The 27,566-nt window shown below is 37.0% G+C and overlaps 1 protein-coding gene across 50 annotated transcripts in view; it reads left to right on the forward strand.

Moving 5' to 3' along the window:
* NEB (nebulin) overlaps positions 1-27,566 on the forward strand; it is a 235,737-nt gene that overhangs the window by 145,362 nt on the left and 62,809 nt on the right. For all 50 annotated transcript variants that reach the window (XM_087949995.1, XM_087949996.1, XM_087949997.1 and 47 more), the window contains exons 123-146: positions 509-613; positions 2,051-2,158; positions 2,252-2,365; positions 3,100-3,297; positions 4,703-4,807; positions 5,612-5,716; positions 5,816-5,920; positions 10,161-10,268; positions 10,358-10,471; positions 10,856-11,053; positions 12,649-12,753; positions 13,091-13,195; positions 14,298-14,405; positions 15,639-15,746; positions 16,535-16,642; positions 18,177-18,281; positions 18,379-18,483; positions 19,415-19,513; positions 19,876-19,986; positions 21,114-21,218; positions 23,494-23,598; positions 23,781-23,885; positions 24,480-24,584; positions 25,713-25,817. In XM_087949995.1, the coding sequence (XP_087806121.1) occupies positions 509-613; positions 2,051-2,158; positions 2,252-2,365; positions 3,100-3,297; positions 4,703-4,807; positions 5,612-5,716; positions 5,816-5,920; positions 10,161-10,268; positions 10,358-10,471; positions 10,856-11,053; positions 12,649-12,753; positions 13,091-13,195; positions 14,298-14,405; positions 15,639-15,746; positions 16,535-16,642; positions 18,177-18,281; positions 18,379-18,483; positions 19,415-19,513; positions 19,876-19,986; positions 21,114-21,218; positions 23,494-23,598; positions 23,781-23,885; positions 24,480-24,584; positions 25,713-25,817 (2,739 nt within the window). The remainder of the gene's footprint in view (positions 1-508; positions 614-2,050; positions 2,159-2,251; positions 2,366-3,099; positions 3,298-4,702; positions 4,808-5,611; positions 5,717-5,815; positions 5,921-10,160; positions 10,269-10,357; positions 10,472-10,855; positions 11,054-12,648; positions 12,754-13,090; positions 13,196-14,297; positions 14,406-15,638; positions 15,747-16,534; positions 16,643-18,176; positions 18,282-18,378; positions 18,484-19,414; positions 19,514-19,875; positions 19,987-21,113; positions 21,219-23,493; positions 23,599-23,780; positions 23,886-24,479; positions 24,585-25,712; positions 25,818-27,566) is intronic.

Raw genomic sequence — 27,566 nt, forward strand, 5'->3', positions numbered from 1 at the left:
CTATGGGAGACATAATAGCAGTATCCCAATATCTCAGGGGCTGCCACAAAGAAGAGGACATCAAGCTATTCTCCAAAGCACCTGAGGGCAGAGCAAGAAGCAATGGGTGGAAACTAGTCAAGAAGAGAAGCAACTTAGAATTAAGGAGAAATTTCCTGACAGTTAGAACAATTAATCAGTGGAACAACTGGCCTCCAGAAGTTGTGAATGCTCCAACACTGGAAGTTTTAAAAAATATGTTGGATAACCATTTGTCTGAAATGGTATAGGGTTTCCTGCCTGAGCAGGGGGTTGGACTAGAAGACCTCCAAGGTCCCTTCCAACTCTGTTATTCTCTTCTATTCTATATAAAGAAGTGATAATACTTTATAAATTCCTAAAAATTAGAACAAATTTTCTATATTGCTCTAAAATGGTTTATCATTCTAGGCAGTCAACTTATCAAGTTAACCTTAAACTCAACCTGAAGCCTGAAATTTCCGCCTTGCCTTTCATTTTTTTTGTTTAGGTGAAATACAAAGAAACCTTTAACCTTCAAAAAGGCCACTACATCGGTTCTGATGACACACCAGCCTTGAGTCATTCCAGACAGATGGTAAAACTCTACAGCGATGTAAGTTATCTTGTATTTCATATCATGTAAATTCAAGATCTCTTGTATTGCTAGGAAGACATTTAATCTGGGGAAGCATACTGTATTTTTGATGCAAATGCCTGTTGGAACTTCACTTTTCCCTGAATCCTGTATCCCACACTGTGTTTTAATTCTGAACCAGCAATTACATTCACAGTAATTTAAAGTACTGAATATTATTCATTGATACAATTTAAATTTACAGTTGAGATAAAATCAATGGGTAATACATTTTTTTTAATGGGCTGGAATAAATTTTGTTCATGTTAACTGTGCAAGTATATTGCTGGGTGCCTTTTCCTTCTTCAAATGATTATCTAGCTATGGCCTTTCAAATAGATTATTAATCGTGATAGATCTAAAGAATCTATAGGCCAAAGATAGAGAAAACAAGCTCTACAATAGAGTTGTTGACAGATCAGTCAAAGGAAATCAATTTAGTCACGAACGAAGACTTCACAGAGGAATTTCTCTTGAAGAAAACTTTATATTATACAGTACTTCCCCCCCACCAAATGAAAGAATGGATTTGCCTATAGGCATACAGATCTGCCTTTTTAAGTAGGAGAGAATACATTGAGACTCTGGACCCACTGTGGCTCCTGTACTTGTTTTTATACAACTTTTGGATTCCTCTTCAATAATGGAAGAAAATTCCTGCCATTCTAAGGGAACAGGTAGTCCTTGACTTACTACCACAATTGAGCCCAAGGTTTCCATTGCTAAGTGAGACATTTGTGTTAAATGAGTTTTGCCCCATTTTACAACCTTTCTTGCCACAGTTGTTTAGTGAACTGTTGCAATTGTTAAGTTGGTAATGCTACTGTTAATGAATCCGGCTTCCCCGTGGATGTTGCCTGTCAGAAGGTAGAAAAAGGTGATCACGTGACCCCAGGACACTGCAACTGTCATAAATAGGAGTCGGTTGTCAAGCGTCCTGAATTTTGAACTTGTGACCGTGAGGATGCTGCAACGTTCGTAAGTGTGAAAAACTTACATCATAAATCACTTTTTTTCGGTGCCCTTGAAACTTTGAACGGTCACTAAACAAACTGTTGTAAGTCAAGGACTACCTGTGCATAATTGTAAGATAAGCGGCAGTATATCAGAGAGTGAGAAAAGGAGAAGTAGGAAGAGATAGAAATAATATTCCCACTAAAGACAGAGAATTAAACAAAATGTGGGGCAACCACCCATTTTGCATTATCTGTGCGTTTCAGACTGGGGAAAGGATCCTGCTCTTGCTTTAAGGCAAAGCTGGGAAAGGATGGACCCTTTATGACTTGTGGACTTCAACTCCCAGAATTCTTAAGCCAGGATAAAAGGACACTCCCCCCGCAGCTTTAAAGGCACTTGCATTTTGACTCTTTTAAACTTACTTCATTAAATCTAATCTGCCATTTTGGTCCCTTCTAGTACATCTACAAGGATGCTTGGGAATCAAACAAGGCTTATGGTTACACTTTGCCTCCAGACTACATCCCAATTGTTGGTGCCAAACATGCCGATTATATTAACAGTCAGGTCTGTATTAGTTTTCTTTTTATTATTCCTTTTGTGGGATTTTTTTTTGGGGGGAAATATACACCTAACACTTTGTTTATTCGTCCTTTTCAGCTCAAATATAAAACAACATATGAGAAGCTAAAGGGCCATTATCTGGCGGGGAAACATAAAAAAGACTTTCCAAGTGTGCTCCATTGTCTTGCTTTCCAAAAAATGCGGAGTGCGGTAAGGAATTATTTGTGGCTTTTCTTGAATGGTGTCATAGCAAGGAAGCTAAATACAGGTAGTCCTCAATTTATGACCACAATTGAGTCCAAAATTTCTGTTGTTAAGTGAGTTTTGTCCAATTTTACGACCTTTCTTGACAGAGTTGTTAAGTGAATCACTGCAGTTGCCAGGTCTGCCTCTGTCCATTTCCTAGGAAAGAAAAATCCTCAGCTCCATAGATTTAGAGGCTTTTACTGAGTACTTTTATTAGGAACGAACTGAAAGCAAGAAATTCCAGGCAAGCTCTGAGGCAAAGCACGTGAAAACAGCAACTTGAAACAAACTGTGCAGCCCAACCCCCTTGTAGCTAGGCAACCAGAGGCTGCTGCATACCAGAGCTAGCAGAAATAACCTTGAAGAGATAAGCAAAACCCAGGCTGTAGTTGCAAATCTACAATGAAAAACTCTGAAAACCAGTCATAAATCACATTTTCCAGGGCCACTGTAACTTTGAACGGTCACTAAATGAACTGTTGTAAGTGGAGGACTACCTGTAATATAAAGAGAGGAAAACATGTCTGATGATTGGGGATGAGGCTGATGTTGTGCGAACCGTGCTGCTCATTTCTTCAGAACAATTCTGAATCTGACTTTGGCAACAGATTGTTACACGCTGTTTGTTTTTTGATGGAGCCCAGAGCCCAGAAACTCTTTATTTTACTAATATTTTCCACTTCTATCTTGTTTTCCAGTTGGCCTACAGGAAAAATTATGAAGACACCAAGGCACATATTCATATCCCAAGTGACATGATCAACCATGTGCTGGCTAAGAAGTGTCAGTATATCCTCAGTGACCTTGAATACCGAACCTACCTACACCAATGGAACTGTTCCCCTGAAGAGAATGATGTGGTGATGGCTAGAAAGGCTCAGGAGATTTTGAGTGATGTAGGTAACAGTTTGGTCTCACGGTGCCTGAGAAATGCTTCATTTATTGCAAATCGGTAGTCAAGCTTTTCAACATAATCCAGAGCTTTTGCTTTATATGCTGGCATAGTACAGTACAACTATGATCTTCATGGGCTTTCATTGGATATCCCAAAGGTGCTTTTTCAGGAGGCAACTGGATTTTCTTTGTTTTTCTTAGAAGACGTTTTGCACCTCATCCAAGAATCTTCTTCAGCTCTGACTGGATGGTGGGGAATGGAAGGATTTATATTCCTTGCAGATAGCTGGACATTTGCATCCTTTTTAGAGAGTTGTTGAGGCCACTTGGAGTTTTGTATGTGTCCTCGGGGTCAGTTAAATGGTGCAAATGGGTGTGGAGCCTTCTTGGAACTGTTGAAAGGACTGTGTTGTGGAGCTGTGCTTTCTGCGGGATGTTTTTCTCTGCCCTGTGTTCCTTCTGTGCAGAAAAAACATCCTGCAGAAAGCACAGCTCCACAACATACTCCTTTCAGCAGTTTCAAGAGGGCTCCATACCAGTGGTGGGATTCAAATTTTTTTACTACCGTTTCTGTGGGTGTGGCTTGGTCGGCATGGCGGGGGAAGGATACTGTAAAATCTCCAGTCAGAGGTGGTATTTGCCGGTTCTCTGAACTACTCAAAATTTCCACTACTGGTTCTCCAGAACTGGTCAGAACCTGCTGAATACCACCTCTGCTCCATACCCATTTGGCACTACACAGGTGGTCCTGAGGACACAGACAAACCTCCAAGTGGCCTACCAACAACTCCAAAAGAATACAAATGACCAGCTGTCTGCAAAGAATATAACTCCTCCCATTCCCCACCATCCAGTCAGAGCTGAAGAAGCTTCTTGGATGGGAAGTGAAATGACTTCAAAGAAAAAACTAGAACGTCCAGTTGCCTCCTGAAAAAGCATCTTTGGGACAACCACGACCAGGATGACTGAGAATCTCCACAGACTTTTATTGGATAGTGCTAATTGTCCCCAAAATAAAGACTGCCTTAAACTGAAAGTGATAAAGATCCTAAATTGATATAGCCAAATAGGGGGAATGCTGCAGACTTATTCAGCAATGCTTTGAAACCCACTACATCTCTGTTTTAAATCCTCCACAATGTAACCTGATATAATGACTAAAATTGATTTTTTTTTTAAAAAAAAAAAGAAGTAGGAATGATATCAAGAAGAAGCTCAGAAAGACATTCAACACGCTCTATGTTGAGATTTGCATACGATAATTCAAATCCAATGTTTTTGATGTTCCTTCTTTTGTAAAATTTGCCCTGGAATCAAACTGTAGGATGATTGAAGATATCAGTATGATATGCAAGGGATGATAAGAGAAGTTTGATGTTTTCCTTATTATTTTCTCTTTAACTATAGGTGATATACAAAGATGATTTGACATGGCTGAAGGGAATTGGATGCTACGTGTGGGACACTCCTCAAATCCTGCATGCCAAGAAGTCCTATGACCTTCAGAGTCAAGTAAGAAGAAGCATGAACTACATCTGGGAGGCATATTTAGTTAACCAGTTCAGCCATGCATCACTAGGGCTCATCCATAGATCCACTGAGGAACATTAGGTAGTACAGTTAGGAAACAGTCATTTGTGTTTTTTTTAATGCAGGAAAGCTGCTGTGAACCAGAATGAATCATTTTGCACTCTGATTCAGGTGTCTCTGAGGATACAGATCAACTCCCAAGTGGCCTCAATGACCCACAGAGTGCTAATACCCAGATGACTGCAAGGAATATAAGTCCTTCCATTTCCCACTGTTAATTATAATTGAAGAAGCTTCTTGGAAGAGAAGTGAAATATTTTCAAGGAAAAAAACCCCCAAGAAAGTCCAATTGCCTTTTGGAAAAGCACCTTTGGGATGATCTGAATGGCAACTCTTTTACTGCCTGATTCACTTCATTTAATGTTTTGTGTGAATCAGACAACATGATTTGCTTACAGTCGTGGCTTGCTATGCTTGCTATGCACAGCCAAGTTAAGGCATCTTTATTTATAGAATTACTTTCCCTTGTGGAAAAAAAAATACAGGCATAAATAAATGCAAGGATAGTGTCTCACTTTCTGGGAACAAAGCAAACCTTTCTAATTTTTCTAAACCAAAAAGGGCTTTAGTAGAAATATAGCTCTGCAATATTTTTTTAAAGCTATCAACTGCTCTGTATTAGAGAGACTCCATAATACTCAGACTTCAAAAATATAATCTCATAGACTGTGCACATTATTACTAAAGAGCTAAGCCCAACTGCCTTTTTTTGCCTTGATTTTACAGCTGAAATACACAAAACAAGGGAAGGACAATTTACCGAACTATGGCGTGGTTATGGACACTCCAGTTTATGTAACTGCCGTTCAGAGTGGTCACAATGCTAGTGAGGTGAGTCATTCTCGTTCTTTGCTTAGATTTATTCCTTATTTTCTTTTTTCTGTAATTTGTATGGAGAGATTGAATGACTGTAACTCACTTTTATTGCAGCTGAGATATAAAGAACACTACCATAAAACAAAGGACAAATATACCACAGTATTGAAAACAGCAGATCATGATAGGATCCAGAATCTCAAGCACCTCTTCAGTAATGTGAGTATTTTTCTTTTTAATGCTATTCTGGAGTTATGATAGCATACTTTAGACGGTATATCAAGCAGCATGCATGCTCATGAATATGAAATGGCTCAAATTTTGCCAAGTTCAGAAGTCTCTTGAAATTACTTTTTGTGCACATTTAAGGAAAACTGATTTTGGCTTACAGCTGCTCTGATAACTTCTTATACCAATATATAACAGCCAAAGTGTGTGTGGATTATTTAGTATTGACTTCTTTTCCTGCTTAGTCTGGCTTATTTAGGACGGAGTGGGGATGGTATTCCTTTCATTTCCAACCAACTCAAGAGGATTATGAGGAGATAAAGTTATGTGTGAAGGAATATGTACCGTAGTTCTGGGTTACATCCTGTATAAGATTGATATGGAGTTGTATGTTAATCACTGACAAATTTTCCTTTGTGCCATCATTGGCAAGAATGCTAAAGAGGATCCAAATGTTTGTTCTATACAAAAAGCAAAAGGTATTCTATATACCAGTGATGGCTAACCTTTTTTTTTTTAAACAAGTTTTATTTTCAAGACAAACAATACATAAAACAAAACATAAAAGCATAAAAAATCTCTTATCTGAAAGTTGATTAGTCCCGGGTTAAAACTCTTGGTGCAGACACAAATTCAAATTCATATTCATTTTACATACCATTTCATATCTTATTAACATTTTCAGTTTTCTATATGTCTTCTCCTCTCCTTTAAATTTTCTCAATTTTATTTTATTTTATTTTATTTATCTCCTTTCAATTCATATCATAATATTTATTATTCTTTGTCTGTTCTATTCCAGCCAGCCCTTTATTTTCCTTCTTTAAAAAAAAGAAAAAACTTCTCCTGCACACTATATGGAGTATGATGCCTTTATCTCTTTCCCCTACATTCATAATACTTGATATAAAACACATAACATATATTGGGATTCTGTCTGGTACATTCTAAAATTATACTATATTATCAAAAATAATACAAATCTATTCATTAGTATTAATATTCATTCATATCTTAAACATTTAAATCATTACTTTTCAATTAAATCACATACTTTTATGGGAGCCCTATTTTCCATAATTATATATTATATCCCTCATCATAAATTATAACTCATTATTTCATTAAAAAGTACCTCCTTCTTCTACTTCAATTCTCATTTCACAAAAAATTTCGCTAGTATACCATATTCTAATCATTAATATTAACAATCATTTATATCTTAAACATTTTATCCATTTCAATTAAATATCATGCCTTTGTGGGAACACTTATGCTTTTCAAATATTATTACCCCCCCCCCACACATCACAATCTTGAATTATGTTTTGTTACAGTACTCCCTTTTCTTAACCAAAAATTTCACTAATTTATGTTAAATATTTTATCACATTTTAGATTACATATTGTTTCTAATTTTCTATGTTTACTTCTAAATACAAGTATAAAAAATACAGTCTTATGTACCTTTCTAGAATCCCTTTCACCATAAAGCTTATCCATTATCTCTAAAAAAAAATTGCTTCTTAACATCTTGCTCCCCACCATTAGGACTTCTCATCCCTTCCTTTCTTTCTTGTTCCTTCTTCTCCTTATCCTCTTTAACCCCTTGTTTCTCCACCTTCCTTTTATTCTGCTTTCCCCCTTTCTGTTGTTTCTTAACATAATATCCCCTTTTCACCTTATTCTTCTCTTTTGGGGCTATTTTTCCAGATCTTAAAGACCTTTTTCCCTTTTTCTCTTGCTTTTTCTCTTCTCCAGTCAAAGTAATTTGTTCATCAAACATGGCATCTCCTTCTTCTTTGTCCCCATCATCCTCGTTCTGCTTCACATAAATATAAACCGCCATTTCCAAGTATTGAAAAATAGTGTCAAGACCATCTTCCCCTCCTTGTTTTTCTCTTTCAAATTTTTGATATATAAGTTCCAATTCATCCATAGATGATGCCATTGTGTAGAGAAAAAGTTTTTCCAAACAACCACCCAGATGATTTAATCAGAAGTAATTTCCAAAGGTTCCAAAGTCACCAAACAATCCAAACAGACTATTTCTTTTAGATACCTTCTTCTTCTTCACTTTCTCTTTCTGGGGTTAAAGTAATCACAAATCCTTTTCAAATATATTTTTGGAAGTTTTTAAACTCTTTGTAATTCTAGGCAATCTTCTCCTTATTTTCAAATTTTGCTCTAATTCTTTTTTTCACTCTCCCTTCCCACTCACAGCCAAAAAGGTTTTTGTTTTTTTTCCGCTGTCACTTTAGGAAGGAGAGTAGAACAAAGAAAAACTTTCCCCTTTAGAATATTCACAGCTTAAAACTCTCACAGGGAACAATATATACTTAGCAGCCTTCAAGATTCCAGGTCATTTTCTCCCGTCTTGTCCCGGTTAGAATCAACTTTCACTTTTCTTTCAGCTTCCTCCCTCCTGCACCTGCTTGTCCGGCTGCAGCTTTCTTCGTGGCGGCCATTGCTGACCGCCGTTCCTCCGCCTCGGGAAAAGGGGTTTAGCCGGCTGGGGAGGGGGTTTGCGACACCCCCAAACCCCTTGCCGGATCCCCCTGTCTTCAGCTGCCTCTACGGGGCAGCTATATCCCCCAGATCCAAATGGATCGGGGGAACCTTGACGGTGAACGCAGCAGGGATCGCGCGGTCGCGAATCCCTGCCACCGCCGAAAGGTTGCAAACCGGAAGTCGCTAACCTTTTTGTTGTTGTGTGCTGAAAGTGCATGCTGCCTACACCCAGGGGTGGGATTCTACCAGTTTGCACCCGGTTGTTAACATTCTAAGCAGTTTGGAGAACTGGTTGTTAGAAGAAATAACTGGCCTAATCCTGTAAGGAAGGCAGGAAGGAAACATTCTGGTGTTGCTTACAGAAACTGCCTCTCCATTAACCCTTATTACATTCTTGGCAGGACTAGACTTCCTGTCTCTGGAACTTCTCTGGAGTTTTTTCGCCTCCTTTGCTGGTACTTTGCTTGTGTGGAGCAACCATTCAAAGTTACAATGGCACTGAATAAAGTGACTTATGACCATTTTTCACACTTACGACTGTTGCAGCATCCCCACAGTCATGGGAGGCCAGGCGAGGAGATGCATGCCTCAATATGAGTGATATTGAGTTGGCCACACCCAGCCAATAATATGACCACCAAGCCACACCCACCAACTAAGCCACACCCACAGAACCGGTTGTTAAAAAATTTGAATCCCATCCCAGCCAACACCCATAATGCAATGCATGCCACTTCTGGTACATATGCCAGAACACATGTTCATCATCACGGCTATGTACTGTGCTACTTTTACAAGTATTCCTTGACCACAAGTGAACCAAAATTTCTCTTGGTAAGCAAGACAGTCATTGAGTTTTTTTGCCCCATTTTATGACCTTTCTTATGTCAAACATTTTTATTAAGTTATTAAGTATTATAAAGTACAAAATACAAAAGTAAATAAAAGAGCAATGAGGAGAAGGGGAAAGAGAAGTGAGGAAAGGTAAGGAAAAGAAAAGAAAGAGAAGCATTGACTTCCGACTCTCTCTGTTGCAGTACAATAAGGCATTAGCATCAAATCACAGCTTTTTGTTTTTCCATCATAATCTGAACAAATCATTTCTGTAAAGAGCTATCAATCTAATCTATAAAACCCTAATCTATAAAACCCAAAGTCAAAATTACATTCTTTTCCACATCAAGTATGAAATTCAGAAGCGGTTTCCATGTGGGATCAAAAATATTTATGTTCTTTTCTGTAATCACAGTAGTCAGTTTTGCCATTTCAGACCTTCCTTGCCACAGTTGTTAAGTGAATCACTGCAGTTCAGTTAGTAGCAGGGTTGGCAAGTGAACCGAGCTTCCCCACTGAACATTGTCAGAAGGTCACAAAAGGGGATCACATGACCCCAGGCCACTGCAACTGTTATAAATACACGCCAATTGCCAAGCATTCAAATTTTGATCATGTGACCGTGGGTATGCTACAACGGATGTAAGTGTGAAAAATGATCACGTCCCCTTTTTTCAGTGCCATTGTAACTTTAAATGATCACTGAGCGAATGGTTGTTGTAAGTTGGTTTATTCGTGTCTGAAGCATTACAATTAAAATAAGGCACACTGTATGACATAAAGTTTAAAATATAAACATGGCTGTAAGTTGAGGACTACCTGTTTTACACTGCTGTTTCATAGATTTTGTCTCAAATATAGATATAACTGTTTCTTCTTTCTTCAGAATGTATACAAGAAACTGTGGGAGAAAATCAAGTCCATCACTTATAAATTGCCTCCTGATGCCGTGCCTTTCGTTCGTGCTAGGCAGCTGAAATATAATGCCAGTATTGTAAGTAGACCTAACAATGCATTTATAAATCTGCTTTAGAAATAAGGCATAGTTCCTGTGTGGTTTATTTTTCTTTTCTTTGCCATTAGGTGAAATATCGGGAAGAGTATGATAAATTCAAAGCTCTCTACACTATACCTAGAAGTGTCCAGGATGATCCCAACACTGCAAGATGCTTACGAGTTGGCAAGCTAAACATTGATGTAAGATATTTTAAAAAAACCTATATTATTAAACATTTCCTACTTCTCCAAGTGGTGAGATGTCAAACACAAAAATTACAAGCCTTGATTCCTTTGGATTTAGAGAGAAACTTACGTTGCCAAGATATTTTAGGCCAGCCAAGGCTTACATGTATTATATTGCTGTAGTTATATTAAATATTCAGTGATTCCTAGTCATTGTATTTTTGTAAAACTATTTTAGCATGATTAGAGCACTATTACGTTCCAAAATAAATCAATAAGCATTTGCTTACATTTATTCTAATCATAGTATTCAACTCTTTAGAAAATTATCACAGATCCTATTTAGTTGGGAAGCTTGTTAGTATACTATTAACTAAGTTTTCTGTCTGAATTTCCTAGCGTTTATACAGAGACGTCTATGAAAAGAACAAGGCTAAAATCCATATTGCACCAGACATGGTGGGCATTGTGACAGCTAAGAAAACACAGAAGAAAATCAGTGAAGTTGATTATCGTGTCCATCTCCATCAGTGGGCTAGTATTCCAGATCCTCATGCCAATATTCTTGCCCGAAAAGTCAATAATCAACTTAGTGATGTAAGTCAATTATATTATAACTCCTTCTTAGAAATCTATTAAACGAACGTTACACAAGGCAGAAAAAGTATGAGTGATGGCATGTACTTCATTTTATACATTGCAAGCTATACTGAATTAATTTGAATGCAACTTAATTCAAACACAAGCTGAAAGTATGATACTGATGTATAACTGCCATATGTTGGTTTAGATTATAAAACAACCATAAACATCTATAAACCAAGGCATTAAAAATAGAATCATTATCAGTTTTTGTTTGGAAGTAATATAGGAATTGTATAGCATATAACTTTACAGGGAAAATGTAAAATTTTATATAAATGACCATTTTTTATTTTGCTAGATTTAAAGACCACCTAATCCCAGAAGAACTCTGGATCACTGACATTTTACAAAACTTAAAACAATAAAAACAAGAAATTATGTATACCTGGACAAACCATGCACATCACAAAAAATTACAACCGACATCATTTTCTGATTTGCAATGGAACATTTTAGGATCTCATTTTATAGCAAATACTTATAAATACAAAACTTCCATAAAAATAGTAATTTATCCTAATTTTTTAATATAATGTCCATGCTATTAAAATACAATTGTGAGCTCTTTCTCACTGCATCTCCATGCCTACCTTTTGCTCCATCTCAGCAATGAAGGTATTTGTGTTGCTGCCATTACACATATTGTTTTGAGGGCAGGGATTGGTGGGTTCCTGGCCCTCCTATCTTCTTCTGTCAGAGTCACCCATTAGCAGAAATACCAAAGGTCAGCTGCCCTTGGTCATTCTGGGGTGATAAGCGAATGAACCTTATAAGTATTACTCTCAGAACAAAATAAAAAAGAGTGGTCAATGAAAAAAAAAGCGGCAAACAACCTTTAGAGCAGGGGTGTCAAACTCACATCATCATGGCGATGCCACGTAATGTGACTTTTTCCCCCTTTGCTAAACTGTGCATGGGCGTGGCCAGCGCATAACGCATCCGGCCTGCGGACTGCAAGTTTGACACTCCTGCTTTAGAGCATTCAAGCAAAAAAAAAAAAGTGTACTTTGGGAGTGAAAGAAATTCATGAGGTAAAAAGAAAAAAGCCAAAAGGGCATAAAATTAGAAATGCAGCACCTTATTAGCCATCTCTTCTCTTGTTGATGAAACTAAGTACCATCAGAAAACTAAAGGCTTAAGAGCAGCAGGCACAGAGAATCCTTGGATGGAATTGAGTTTAAAAGGCTGGTTTAAACTAACTAGCCACTTTTGGTGTCTTCCTGCTTCTAGTAATTATATTTTCTTCAGATGGCAGAGGCTGGTAAAAAGAAGGCCCAACTGAATTATATTCTGCTTGTCTTTCAAGACTTTTCAGACCAGACCTGATAAGCATGGATACTAGAAAGACATGAAATTAACATTCAGATTAATCTTGTCGGTTGTATTTCTTCCAGGCCTGGAATTAAATTAATAGATCATTTTACATGAAATAGAGCTGGACCCAAGCTGGGAAGTTAACTTTAGTTGATAGATAAAGCATTCTTGAGATTGCATAGAATGAATCCTCACCCTTTCTCTTGGTTTCTCTTTTAATTTTAATACCTCAGTTTGTATACAAAGATGATCTCAACTGGCTCAAAGGCATTGGCTGTTTTGTTTGGGACACTCCTGAAATTCTTCATGCTAAACATGCCTATGACCTTCGCAATCTTGTAAGTATGGTTGGCAATTTCTGATCACTTCAAACTTCTACCAACCCAAACATTTTCAAATGCAAAAAATATCTTTCTTACTAACTGGAAGGAGCGAAGCACATGAGGCACCAGCCATCTTTCCAAGATGGTTTTAGTCTTGCCAAAGCTATTGTTGCTTGCAATTTTCCACTGCATCCTTTCTTCATAGAGGAAGGATAAAGGAGGCTCCAAGCCAGATACAACTTGATTTGTTTTAACAATGCTACTTTCACAAAACTATTAAATGGATATTATTTTTGAAAAATAAGGTGACAAAAAAGGAAGATGTAATCTATGTATTCTTCCCCCCTCACAGCTCAAATACAAGGCGGAGGCAGAGAAAATGAAGAGCAAATATTCGGTAGTCACACACACACCTCTCTATGTTCAAAATGTGCTCAGTGGCAAGAATCTGAGTGAAGTGAGTATCTGCATTTCTGTTCCCATCAGCTTCTTCCCTGGTCCTTTAATGATCATGGCTTGGATTTTCACTAACATGCTTAGCATGGCTTACTAGTATTATGTCCACCAGGCAATCAGTGGCAATTGAAGAAACAGTTCAAATCTGCAGCTGGAAATAGTTCAGGGATGGGTCATCTTCCCATTTCAGCCTCAAAATCAGAAATTGCTTTCAGAGTGATCTAGTTTCATTATTATTTTTTTTGCAATTTTATCAATCAAATAGAGCATGTTCACAAATACTGCAGACATTGAATGGGGATTGATTTTCCCCCAATGCAAATGATTGCATACTTCAGAAAAAAAAACTGCAGCAACAGAAGATCCCCCCGCCCTATTCTTGCTTTTACATCTAAGTCACACATTAGAGGCACAGGACCATTTTATTTTTCAGTTCATTTAGCTCTTGTTGAACAGCTATTTATATCATAAGATAAAAGGGTCCTTGTTTTTACTCTATGTTTTAGGTTGGTTACTACATTTATTGCTGTTACTTATGAAGCTCTGGTGTGGGTTTTTTTTAAAACCATGGATGTTTTAATTTGTTCTACTATGTTCTATATAAGCTACTGAAAGCCTTTTAGATTGCCGCAGGGTAAAAAATGAATAAATAAATTAATAGGACTGACTTTTTTTCTTTACTCTTCAGCAAGTGCTTGAAAAGTCCACACCTGTTGGCTTTCCAGGCAAAGTAATGTTATGTGATCAATGTTTATGCAATCATCATAATTGCATGTACTAGTTCAAGTTATAATTTTTAACAAAACTATAGCAAAGTAAAGATATTTCCTCCCCATCAGCTTTTTGTCGCACTAGTTCCTAATTCACTATATTTCTGCATCATTTAGAACTCTGGATCAGATGTGGGAAGGAAAAAGGAAGGAAGGGAGGGGTTCTTTTTTCAGATCTCATGAGAGAGAGAGAGAGCATTAGGATTTTCCTTTGAAACTCTACTTTTGCTCTCTCTAGATCTGATCGATATCTAACCAGCATTTAAAAACTAAAACAATGAGGAAGCTTTTGCTAATATTCAACATAGCTTATTTTGTTTCGTCAATTCTTAGGCTGTTTACCGCCATAACTATGTGCATCATATCAAAGGGAAATATACACCAACAAATAAGACAGTGGATTTGGAGCGGGCAAATCGGGCTTACAAGATACAGAGTGAAGTAAGTACTTGGATTTTGGCTCTTGATGACAATTTTTTAAAAAAAGAGGGGGGGAAGGGGTTTGATGGAATTTGGGGTCATGAAGCTGCAGAGGAAGAGCAGCAATAATGTACAAATAATACAGTATCAAAAGAATAAGAAGGAGATGTTCAAGACAGGCAGTTATAGTGAACCATACAAATGACCCAGCTGTTTAGAATATTTAGGTATAAAACTTTAAAGTGTGCTGATATGTCTCTTCCTTAGCAGTGTGATTTTAACTACCTTTTTTTGGAAGTGAGATTGCTAATAGAAAGTGCACTCTCTCAATTCATGATGCCAATTTGTAGAAATGTTCTGTTTCCTTGGCAATAAAACAGAAGGGGCTTGTTACTTCCTCTCTCAGAATGCTGTTCCTATTCTAAGTTACAGACATGGGATTTTTTTGGGGGGGGGATGTCTCTCTATCTAATACTAATACAGATCTGTCCCTAATGAGCTGCAGGGGCGCAGTGGTTAGAGTGCAGTACTGCAGGCTACTTCTGCTGACTGCCAGCTGACTGCAATTTGGCAGTTCAAATCTCACCAGGTTCATAGGTGACTCAGCCTTCCAGCCTTCCGAGGTGGGTAAAATGAGGTCCCAAATTGTTGGGAGCAATGACTGACTCTTTAAACCTCTTAAAGAGTGGTGTAAAAGCACTGTAAAGTGGCATATAAAGGTCTAAATACTATTGCTATTGCTAATCCTTAGGTTTCTGAAGACCAGCCAAGGCCAGCAAGGGGCAGAGTTCAGCACACTTACCTTTTTCTGACCATAATCCTAAACTTAGCAGACTGTGGAATCATAGAGTTGAAAGAAGGCTCATTAGGCCATCTAACACAACCCTTTCTTAGTGGAAAATCTAAATTCAACTGTATCCCTATCAGATTGACTTGCCTCTGCTTGAACATATCCCATCAAAAGGAGATCATCACTTCCCTTGTTGAAATGTTATCACCATTGAGTACTGCAATTAAAAGTGGTTAGGGTTGCATTTCTCAATGTATATTTTCAATTTACCAACTCAGGCTGTGAAGAAGTTCTGAGAAAAAAATGAGTGTGGGCGGAGCCTGGTATGACTTCTGCTTGTACAGTGGTAGAGCATACCCAAAGTTGATTCTACACGTTTAAAGTTTCCCAACAATGGCCTTAAAGGGTTTTGTATATTATTATACATTTCAGTTTTTATTCATTTATTCGTTTGTTTTTGGCAGCCTCTCTACCGGAATGCTGGCTTGCATGCCCTTCCCACTGGGTACAAACTCCCACCAGATACCCCTGGTTTCAAGCATGCTAAACATGCCTACTATATTGGCAGCGATGTAAGTAACTGTTTAATTAATTTTTAGTTCCAGACAGAGAGAGACAAAAAGACAGAAATACTGTCGGAGTAATATTAAACATACCAGTAGCACCCATAATAATTCCATAATGCAATCTTTATGCTTATTCATGCTTAAGAGTATAAAGATAGTTTTTAGATATGAGGTTGCATGAGATAAATAATATGCAGGAGATATCCTTGTGTTAACAGCCACATACCCTTAGTCTTTTGTTAGCTATAGAAAATTTGTGTTACATTGGAAAAATCCTCTCATTTATGGAAGAGATTTTCTGCTCATGGGAGGGCCTCTCTATAGCAAAACTTAACTGTATCACTATAAGATTTGTATGACTTTATATTTAGGATAAGATGAAAAGCTTTATCTTACTGCAAAAGACATGAAAAAGTCACAATTGTTTCAAAAATCTGTCATATAATTTTCTTTCTGCTTTGTATGTATATTTTTAAAATGTAATCCTAAAGATCTTTCTTTTATTGACTTATTCTTTCACTTAAGTCATATAATTTCAAAAGAAACAAATAAAAACAAACATAATAAAAGCAGAGGTTTTATTAAATATTCAGATGAATTAAGGAAGGTATTGAGATAGACAAACATCATGACTACCTAACTGCAATATGGGGTCTTTTGACTATATGTTTACATGGAATATTGGTTTCATTATATATAATACTTGATTCATTTGGTTTTTGGGTTCTGCTGAAGCTGTTTTTATCTATTAAGGATACCTGAAACTGAAGTCTATGTATACATTTGTTTTTCAGATAAAATATAAAGAAATTTTTGAACACATCAAGGGCACTGGTTACAATTTTGGGCCCAAAGCGGTTCCATTTGTACATACAAGGAAAGTCAATAAAATCCTTAATGAGGTAAGTAATTAATTCATTTCATAAAACCAAACATTGCTCTGACACAGTACTTGGTTTTAGAAAACTACTTGTGATCACTGTTAGAATCTTACATGGGAATCTTACATTAAAAATGGTGCACTTCTGTACAATGCTTATGAAATCATTTTAGATAAAGTGGATAAATGTGTCTGTCAGAAATATTAATGATTTAAATTATGTATTCTAATCAATAACTTTCAAAATCTCACAGTTATACACTTTTGTAATGAAGAACTGTATGTGTGCATAAAATCTGCATGCCTACAAAATAGTAAGAAGCAGTGATGGGATTTAACTGGTGTAACAACTGGTTCGGGGAGCATGCGCTTCACATTAGAAAACAGCTCTAAAACTTACCTTATCTTCAGCTCCGGTGAGTAGAATAGCGGAGGCGCAGCAATCCGCTCTGCCATGCCTATTAGCTGGGCTTCAAACAAAGGAAATATAGGACAGAATAGTGCAAGGGTGGGTGGGTCCAACTCATCGCGGAACTACTGGTTCGCCCGAACCTGTCCGTGCCGACTGAATCCCATCCCTGGTAAGAATGTTAATGCTCAGTATTAATGCATTGGCTGAGGTAGTAAATGTTTTAGGTTTATCTGAATGGTTGCGAATGTGTTTATAGATTTTGTGGGGAGGAGGGGCACCACGGTGAGTGTGTCCATTTACACACTGGCTGTATGGAGAACATGTCCAGTCACAAGCTTTTCATTTCATAGAAAGGTAACCTGATGAAAATAACAGTGAAGTCAACTTTTTGATCATCTACAAACAGCAGAAATGGGATCTGAGCATTAAAATGGGAGGGTGGTTTTTTTAAAAAATAAAGAAAATAATAAATTACACCTGAAAAGGCCAAAGTACTCCAGGTAAGAATGGTAGTAGGAATGATAAACTGCTTTCTCTCGATCTGTTGCTTGTTGTAAAGCAACTGCTTTGAGCATGGAGCTCCATGAGTATTCTATTTCTTTTAATACAGATAGCCCTCGACTTACGACCACAACTGAGCCCAAAATTTCTATGTGGAACATTTGTTAAGTTAATTTTGCCCCATTTCACGACCTTTCTTGACACAATTGTCAAGTGAATCGCTGCAGTTGTTAAGTTAGTAACATGGTTGTTAAGTGAATCTGCCTTCCCCATTGACTTTGTAAGAAGATCACAGAAGGTGATTATATGGTCCCGAGACATTGCAACTGTGATAAATATGAGCATCTGAATTTTGATCATGTGACCATGGGGGATGCTGCAACAGTTGTAACTGTGAAAAATGGTCATAAGTTACTTTTTTCAGTGCCATTGTAACTTTGAACAATCACTAAATGAACTGTTGTAAGTTGAAGACTATCTGTGTTAATTTAAGTGGCATAGCTCATGTGTTTACTATTTAGCATTCATGGGTTAGTTCTACCTATTCAAATGACTGGAATAAGTGTTTTTTAAGGAAATACTGTGCAAAATAGATTAAGATTTAATTTTAATTTTTTGTTTAATCCTTTTTCTTTTCTTACAGAGAATGTATCGGGAAGTATATCACAAAAATAAAGATAAGATTCATACTACACCTGATACTCCACACAATCGCCAAGTGAAAATAAACCAAGAAGCTTTCAGTGATGTAGGCATATCTTATTTTTCTATTAGATGCACAATTTGTGTTGTGTTTGATTTTGCTGGGAGGGGAGAAACTTATTCTTCTTCTCTGTTTATTTTAGCTTATCTACAAGACTGATTTCTTCAAGATGCAAGGGCACTTGATTTCCTTACCGTTTACTCCACAAACTGTACACAACCGTTACGTTGGAGAAATTACAAGTGATGTAAGCAAGACTTGTTTTAAAACTTTAGAATAAGTTGCTGTGAATAAATATAGATGGGTTGCAACAGATATTAAGGCCTATAGTAATATCATTTTTTGTATACTGCTTTCCCTCCCTAAAAAGAATTTATCAAAATGGAATAAATAATAAATAAATGGAACATATATCTGCTTCTGGGTGCAATTCAAGTTGCTAGTTGTCACTTTTAAAGCCCTCATAGCATGGTATCAGGTTATCTAAAGAACTGTCTTTTCCCAGTAATGTCTAGCTGACCCAACAGAGCCAGGAGGCAGGGAACATTGTGGGTCCCTCCTCTTAAGGAGGTGCATCTGGTGGAACCCAGAAGAAGGGGCTTCTCTGTGGTAGCTCCCTTCTCTTGGAACATCATCCCTGTGGAGATTAGATTGGTCCTCACATTGACACTCTTTTGCAAGGCCCTGAAGACCTGATTTTATCAATGGACCTAGGGAACCCAGAGTAGGATGGAGCCCATCAAGTGGCTTGTTTGTTGTCTCCAGTGGGTCTGAGAGTATTGTTTTTATTGTTTGTATAATGGGTTTTTAAATTTTTGTAAGCTGCCCAGAGTCACTGGGCAGCCAGAAAAAATTTCTTAAATCAATCAATAAATATGGAGCAGGGTTAATTCGTTATATCAACTGCAGCTACTTTGGATACTCCTATGGAAACGTGTGGATTTCAAGATTTTGGACTACAATAGTCATCAGTCTTGGCTATGCTGGCTGGGTTGTTCAGAATGGAATCAAACAACATATGGAAAATTACAGTTTTCCCATTTCTGTGTTAGACAAATGCTCCAATACAATGGCTTTGTGATTTCCCAGCATTCCAGACCAGTTTAGATTATTGATTTATGTGAAATATATATTCTGATATGGAAGAGCTATATTCAATCAATGTCTTTATTTGACAGATTAAATACAAAAGTGATCTACAATGGCTCAAAGGTCTGGGCTGCTTCCTGTATGATACTCCGGATATGGTCCGTTCAAGGCATTTACGTAAACTTTGGGTATGTCATTTCTCCACACAATCATGAATGCTAAATTATTTTTTGATCCTTAGTTAAAAGATAAGACTCGCTATAAGGCAAGATTTAATATTTTTAAAGTGGCATTTAAGATCAGTATAAGGTCAATTAATTAATTAATCAAGCATAAGTGCCATTTTAATCTCCATAATAAAGGGCTTACAAATAAACCTATACTATACATATATTTAAAACATAAAATAACATGAATCTGTATTACACTAACACTGAGAGTGACATTCCATAGAAGTTTTGGAAACTTTTGGAAATCTTAGCTTTCTTTTATTCTTCACTTTATTACTTAATTTTGTGGGCTAATGTTTTAAATCTATTTTCCTTTCTAGTCTCATTATGTGTACACTGATGCTGCAAAGAAAATGCAAGATAAATACTCTGTGGTTCTGGACACCCCTGTTTATAGAAAAGACCAGGAGCTAAAGACCCACCTTAGTGAGGTGAGTTCAATGTATTTATTTATTTATCTGTCAAATTGGTATGCTGCCCATCTCACCAGACATAACTGTAGGCCATTTGTTAGTTTCCCCATAATGAAAAGCCCTTTAAATTCAAGAGGAAAGCTCACTTGTTGCTTTCTAAGGAACTGGCAGAAGAAGGTTAGACATTCCCTGTGGCAGACAACTGCCAATGAAAAATACAGCCGAGAGACATGATTCTATTGATATCAATACAAATGTGAGATAGAGTTGATGGTGGGACTACTTGGTAACCTTGCAAAGTGAAGAAAATTCAGCACCTTTTTTGGTAGATATATGTAACCAGGGGGATCTGTAGTCAATCTAGCTTTAAGCATATCAAACAGCATACATTGTAGTTTAGGTTGGGTAGAAGTGTCAACAAAGCTGAATACTTTTCTTAGCAGGAAGAATAGAAGACTAGGGGGATAAGAACAAGAGCAGAAACAAACCCATCAGATTAACTATTGGTCCTACGAGGAATCTATGACTTGGGCAAAAAAAGCCATGAGCTTACTGAAGGGAAAATAACCAAGGGTCTTCTAGAAATGCAAACTCATGCTCAATGACAAACAAATAGCATGCACCATCAGGCCCTCATCTCTTCGGGCCTCCCCTCCTTTTCCATAATAGGCTTTGATTGTTATTATTGGGAAGTTATGATCTTATAAACCAATCAACCCAGTTTTGACCAAATTAAAGCCAAAGATTGGTTATACCAGAAGCATGCTTGCAAATGTCAAGGAATGTCAAGGACGAAGGAAAATAGCTACTGTTCCATACTGTTTGCCAGAAGTGTAGCACAATATCTTTGGGCTAAAGGATCTTCTTTCTATTGTAGTCAGTGGCGCAAGTGAGGTTAGTGCAAGATATTTCCAATAATATCCTGTCCCAAAATGAAGGTGAAAAATTGTTTGTTTTGATAATCTTAGATGGAAATATTGAGCATCAACATTCCAGGAAAAAAGGATTTTCAATGATGAGTTAATTGTTCCACCTTTTAGCCCAATTCAACTGCTTTAAGGAGTTACTTTGGTTTCCTTAATGATGGGCATGATTAAATGTTTAGGGTTGTTCTCACAGTATTGTATTCATATAATCCTTTCCAGATTGTATACAGAGCTGCGGGTAAAGAGCAAAAGACTAAGTACACATCAATCCTTGATACACCAGATTTCAACAGAGCCAAAAGGGGACAAAAACTGCAGAGCCAGGTATGTTACATGTGCAGCTGCAAATATGAAAGAATGGTATCACATTTTCTAATTATATTTAATTTTGTTGAAAAACATTGTGCCATCTTCCTTCATATTTTTGATTTTTTATTAAAATATTAATATTTAAAGGAACAGGATAAATAACTGCATAGAAGAAGAAAAAATAGATTCATGGAAGTTAACGAACAAAATACGGCAAATAAACAAGACATTTACAATTATCAATTTTGAAATTAATTGTTTCACTAATTAATTAAACATAAGGAACTTAAGAAATACACAGTCTTAATTAAACTCTAGACATAATATTGATAACATCAATATTTGTAATTATTTTAAAAAAGAAGCTAAAGAAAAGAAAAAAGAGAAAAAAATAAAAGAATGAAAATTGTATTATGCAATGATTAACTCACTTCATATTAATAGCATAGATGTGAGGGTTTTTTTCACCAGTCAACTTAATCATGACAATAAAAGAAAGCAACGTATTCTCATAAACCTCTAATGTATTTTAATGGGAACTCTGTCAAGCACATGTATATCTCTGGGGTGTTTTTCCAAGTAATAAGACATACCGGCCCTCCCCAGCCAGGAACCATTTCTTTGGTAAATCTGTGCTGTTGGAATTTCTGCCAAGTAACTGTGAACTACTCAGCTCATCGGAAAGGATATATTAAGAACTCTTCTCCTGCCATTGTTATGTGCTTTGTAATTATGCAAATTACAGTAACAAATGATTTCCTGTGCTTGTAATTATTGAGTCAGCTTAGTGGAATCTTCAGGTCTTTTCCACCTCCAAGAATTTTCTTTGTCTTAATTCCAACACAGCTCTGATCTGTCTTCTATTGTTACATTCTTTCTCCTTCAAAAGCTTATGACCAATATTTCCTCCCCCTCCCCCTCCCCCCTCCCCCTCTCCCTCCTCCTCCATCATCATCATCTTCATCTCCATCTCCCTCTCCATTTGTCTTTTATCTCATTTGATTACTTGAAAGAAATGGAAAAAAATACAATTTAAAGTTGAAGACTGTACTAAATTTTGGTAACCAGACCTGAGTTGATATGGGTACAGGTTGTTTGTCATTTTAACTTTTGTTACTACTATACTTTGACTGTACTGGAAGAATGGACATGAATCATTTATATCACATATTTGGCTATATTTCTTGTTAGAAGCTTGTCATAGAAAACTACCAGGCAATATTCCAACTGGATTAATGAATGATTTTATTAATTAATTTAGTGTATTGCAGTTTCCTTTGTATATATATTTGTATACATATATACATGCCCTTTTTCTTCAGGGTGTTTGGGGTTTCTATTCATATTTTATTGTTTTTATTGTACACTGCCTAGAGGAATTATAGAGTTTGATGGCCTTATATGTTTAACTAATTATTATGAGTATGTAACAGTATGGAACACAGCACAAATATTTACTGTGAGAAATAGTAAAGTTATGATGACCCAGGGTGGGATACAAAATAAACACAGTCACAAAAAAACAGGTGAAGCCCCTTTTATTTCTTCACTTTGCTTCCAAGCTCCAAATATCCTTGACTGGAGACAAAAAACTCCCACACAAGCAGTTACAAGAAGGAGGAAATGCTGTTTAAATTATAAAAAGTAAAAAACAACACAAACCAGGCAAGATAAGGGCTGGAAGACCTCCACAGATATCAGAACACACATGGGGAAGGATCCCAAACTCAGAGAGGAACAATAAACTAGAGATATTCCCACACTTTTTTTCCAGCACTCACCTATACGCATGTCCATCCTCTTATCCAGTTGTCGCAGCTGCAGCCCATGAAGAGGATCAAGGCCCTCTCCTCCCCAGTAGACCACGTCTCTCCCTTATCCTCTCCTCCCTGCGTGCCCTAGGATGGAGAGGGGATGGGCCTGGGTCCTCCTCTGACTGCCCAGCCAGCCTCTGCCCTTCCCCAGCCTCCTCCACAACCTCCAGAGCCAACTTCCACTCCCTATCAGCTGTTCCTCCTTTCCCTCAGAGTTAGTTTCCACCAGGGGCATGACAAAAGCCATTAATTTGAAGGGTTTTTGCTTGGTTGTAAAGCACATTTCTTCCAACAAAAAGCAGTAGCCCCAATCTTCAGAGATCCCTGATTAAAAATGCCTGTATGTAAGCATGAATTTCCACTGAAGAGCAGAAAGACCAATGATATGAGTACAAAATTCACCAGAAGAAAGAGTCTAGGGTTTTAGATGTACATGAAACCTCTCTGACCTGTAACAACTTTATATTCTTCTACAGTACTTGTATGTTGAACTCGCCACCAAGGAAAGACCACATCACCATGCTGGAGATCAGACGCCTGCCTTAAAACTTGCTAAGCATGTGAAGGACTTTGCCAGTGAGGTAAAGTTGCAACCATTTGGGATGTCTTGGTGAGATGGATAAACATCTGGTTCTCCTAAACAGCAAACCTTCAGGCTATGTTCACTGTGATATTCAAGGTCCCACTTTTATACTTTAGCCTGTATAGAGCACGTTTCAATATTAATCATACTTTTCCTCCCTTCCCGCTTCTGTTTCTTTAGAAAAAATACAGATCACTCTACGATAAACTAAAGGATAAATACGTAACAGTCCCAGATACACCAATCCTCATCAGAGCTAAGAAGGCTTATCTGAATGCCAGTGATGTAAGTGTATGACAAAAAAGAGATTTTTTTAGATAATACATGTTTTCATGCTATAAATAATGTTATAGGGGGATAATTGGAGATAATCAATTCTTATTACATGTCTCTTCATAATGAAATATTAAATTAATAGAAAAATATTCAGCAGATGAAATAATCGTTCCTGAATAGGGATGAATGTGAATTTTTGCAGAAAACTGGGATTATTTAGAATGTATATTTGGTTTATAATTGAATATCTATCTATTTGATCTATCTATCATCTATCTATCTATCTATCTATCTATCTATCTATCTATCCCTTCATTTAAAAAAAAGTATGAAATAAAGAAAAGTATTATGTAAACTGCAAGGGAAGGAACTTTTTGCATTTGCAGAGAAAACTACATTAAACATGGAAAATTAAGCTGTGAGAATATAATTGGATAATATTATGTTCAGGTTAGAATTTGTGCCTATTTTTGTCTCTTCAAAAGCTGAATAAGTGAAGATAATGTCTGATTTGTCCCACATTAGAAGACACAATTCAGAATTATCTCATTAATGATATAGAAATACATTTCAAACATATGCCTTCTGATTTTTTTTAATCAGCTGCGCTACAAAGAAACATTTGAGCGAGCAAAGGGTAAATACCACACTGTAAAGGATGCCTTAGATATTGTCTATCACCGCAAGGTCACTGATGATATTAGCAAAGTAAGTATATGGCTTCTTAAACATGCAATTCTGTCTGACTTTAAAACTTTCTCAATCTCTGTTTATCTCAAAAACATCCATTTATAGAGCCTTGTCTTTAAAGGGGTCCAATTGTCCCCCATCCTACCTACTCACCCACCCAGCTACAGGCAAATTCAGTTGTCATTAGAGATCATTACATCAAATTGGGGTTTGGGAAGCAGTGACATCACCTTGCCAACCAAGGTCTGTATTGTCAAAGCTATGGTTTTCCCAGTAGTAAGTATGGCTGGGAGAGTTGGACTATAAGGAAGACTGAGTGCTAAATAATTGATGCTCTGAAATTGTGGTTCTGGAGAAGTCCCTTGAGATCAATGAGACAATCAAATCAGTCAATTCTAAAGAAAACCAACCCTGTCTGTCCTTTGGAAGGACAGATACTGAAACTGAAGCTCAAATACTTTGGCCACCAAATGAGAAGAGAGTACTCCTTGGAAAAGACTGTGATGTTGGGAAAGACTGAAGGCAAAAGGGGAAAGGGATGGCAGAGGATGAGATTTGAGATGGCTAGATCGTGTTACTGATGCAATGAACATGAATTTGAGCAAACTCTGGGATACAATGGAGGATAGGGGAGCCTGGCATGCTATGGTCCATGGGGTCATGAAGAGTCAGATATGACTTAGTGACTGAGTAACAACAACTGTATTGGAAGTTACTTAGCATTGCGTATCCTTGTCTTAATGTTGTGATGGCACTGTAGACATCCTCCCCAGAATGGTTGAAGTATGGATTTGGTATTACACAATACTTCATTTGTCCTCCCCCCCCTTCCCCCAACCTTCTAGTTCAGTGTTGCAGGCAGAAAGGAATTTCAAGCAGTAGAATGACTTGTGCCACCTCCTGGTACCTCCATTCAATGCATATTTTTCTTAGTCAGGGTTGCCTTCATAAAGCAGCTCAGTTTTGTGGATATGTTCTCCTAATAATCTGTTGCAATTTGAAACCGATTTATTAGGGAACAGGTTACATTACATTTAGTGGGGCTTTCTTGTGAAAAAAATAAAATAAATTCTGTTAGTGCGTTGTGTTCTTTGTTAATTTAATGTTATTTATTCATTGTTTGTGAATTCTTTTTTTTTTTTTTAGATAAAATATAAAGAAAAGTACATGAGTGAATTAGGATTTTGGAGATCTATCCCAGACCGGCCAGAACATTACCACCATCGTGCAGTCACCGATGCAGTTAGTACTGTGAGTATTAATTTATGTTGACCACTTGCATCTTGCACATAAATAAGCCTTACAGAGCAATAGGCTTGAGAAAATCTAGGGTGGTTAATTTATGATGCAATTCAAAAGTGGATGGTTTTCTATGTTTGCTCATGCACTGGAGAGCTTAGCGGTCCTAATACCACCTGCAAAGTGAACTCAAGATTTATAGTGGACTTTTGACTGCATTTTGTTTATGATCTGAGAATTTAAAATCTGTCAAAACTTCTAAGCTCCATGATGAAGTGTATCTAAAAGCAAGGAATATTTTTTTTGATTAATAGATAATATGATAGATGGAATTTGAATGGAGAAGAACAGACTCAGGCTCTGCTCTGAGTGGATGTAGATATTTAAAGGACTTTCCGTTGGAAGTTATCTTAGATTTACACCTCTTGGTCCAAGAGTTGCCAAGAGGACTTTTGCATAGATTCAGCTTATGTGTCTTGTTAGGGTTTGGGAATTAACCCCTAGAAGAGTATTGCAGCAGTAGTCAAGCCAGGCAACCAAAGGAGAGCGGAAGGGCCCCAGAGTATACACACACTGAACACAAACACTGTTTGTAGTTTAAATAGTTTTTAATCCAGTTAGAGTTTAAGCATTGTCATTCAGTCCATTAAGTCATTCACAGTATTTCCATCCAGTAAGACTCACTAGTATAGTCCAAGTTAAGAGTCCTTGCAATATCTTTATCAGCCGATAAAGATATCTTCTCCTCCTCCGGTTTCACTCTCCAGAGAAACAAACGCTGGATATTCAGTAGAATTACGCAGTAAATCAGCAAACAGTAGCAAACAATAACAGTTCAGTCACAGGCACTCACAGTCAGTAATCACAGTTAGTCGCAGCAGCACACAGTTACAGACGCACACAGTAACAGACAGTAAGCTTTCCAGCTTCTAATGCTTCCTTATATTGTAACTTCTAACCGCACCCTTAATCGGCTAATTGCCTGCTGCATTGTGCTTAAAGTGATAAGCACTTAAACCATGATATCTAAGTTTTATATATTTATTCACCCAAACCATATTTGGTATCAATATTATACCTAACATACTCCCCTTTTGGGTGAAATAAATATATAATACCTTTACAATCTAACCCCATAATTTTCACAACTCTCCTGGTGCTTACTGGCACCTTGGGCTTTAGTAAAATTATCAGCTAAATTGTCCTCCGACATACAGTACTCTAGCTGAATCATCTTACTTCTTACAGATTGTCTCACGTTTAGGTATCTTAGATCTGTATGTTTGCTCCTTGTTTTTACTCCAATATTTGTGGCCATTTGAATTGCTGCCTGATTATCTTCATGTATAATTATAGGATAATCTACTGTTATACCTATATCAATTAACATTTGTTTATACATTATTAACTCTGTACATAACAATGATAAACAGGAGAATTCTGCCTCCATAGTAGACAAACTTATATGCTGTTGTCTTATTGACTTCCAGCCTATTAATGTCTTACCCAGCATTATGGCTGTTCCTGAAGTCGACTTTCTAGTGTCTCTTTCTGATGCAAAGCTAGCATCTGCATAAGCACTCAGAATTAAATCACCCTTTGGTTCTAAATACAATGAATAATTCATTGTCTTTTTAAGATATCTTAATATCCTCTTAGCTGCATTCCAGTGTCTTTCACATGGTGCAGAATTGAATCTAGCCAACTGATTCACGCAGTACGATATATCTGGTCTAGACCAATTACTAATATAACTCAAAC

Source organism: Notechis scutatus, chromosome 1 (genome assembly GCF_049901735.1).
Source record: "Notechis scutatus isolate UNSWTSFEM ecotype Mainland chromosome 1, rNotScu1.2, whole genome shotgun sequence".
Classification (NCBI taxonomy): Eukaryota; Metazoa; Chordata; class Lepidosauria; order Squamata; family Elapidae; genus Notechis; species Notechis scutatus.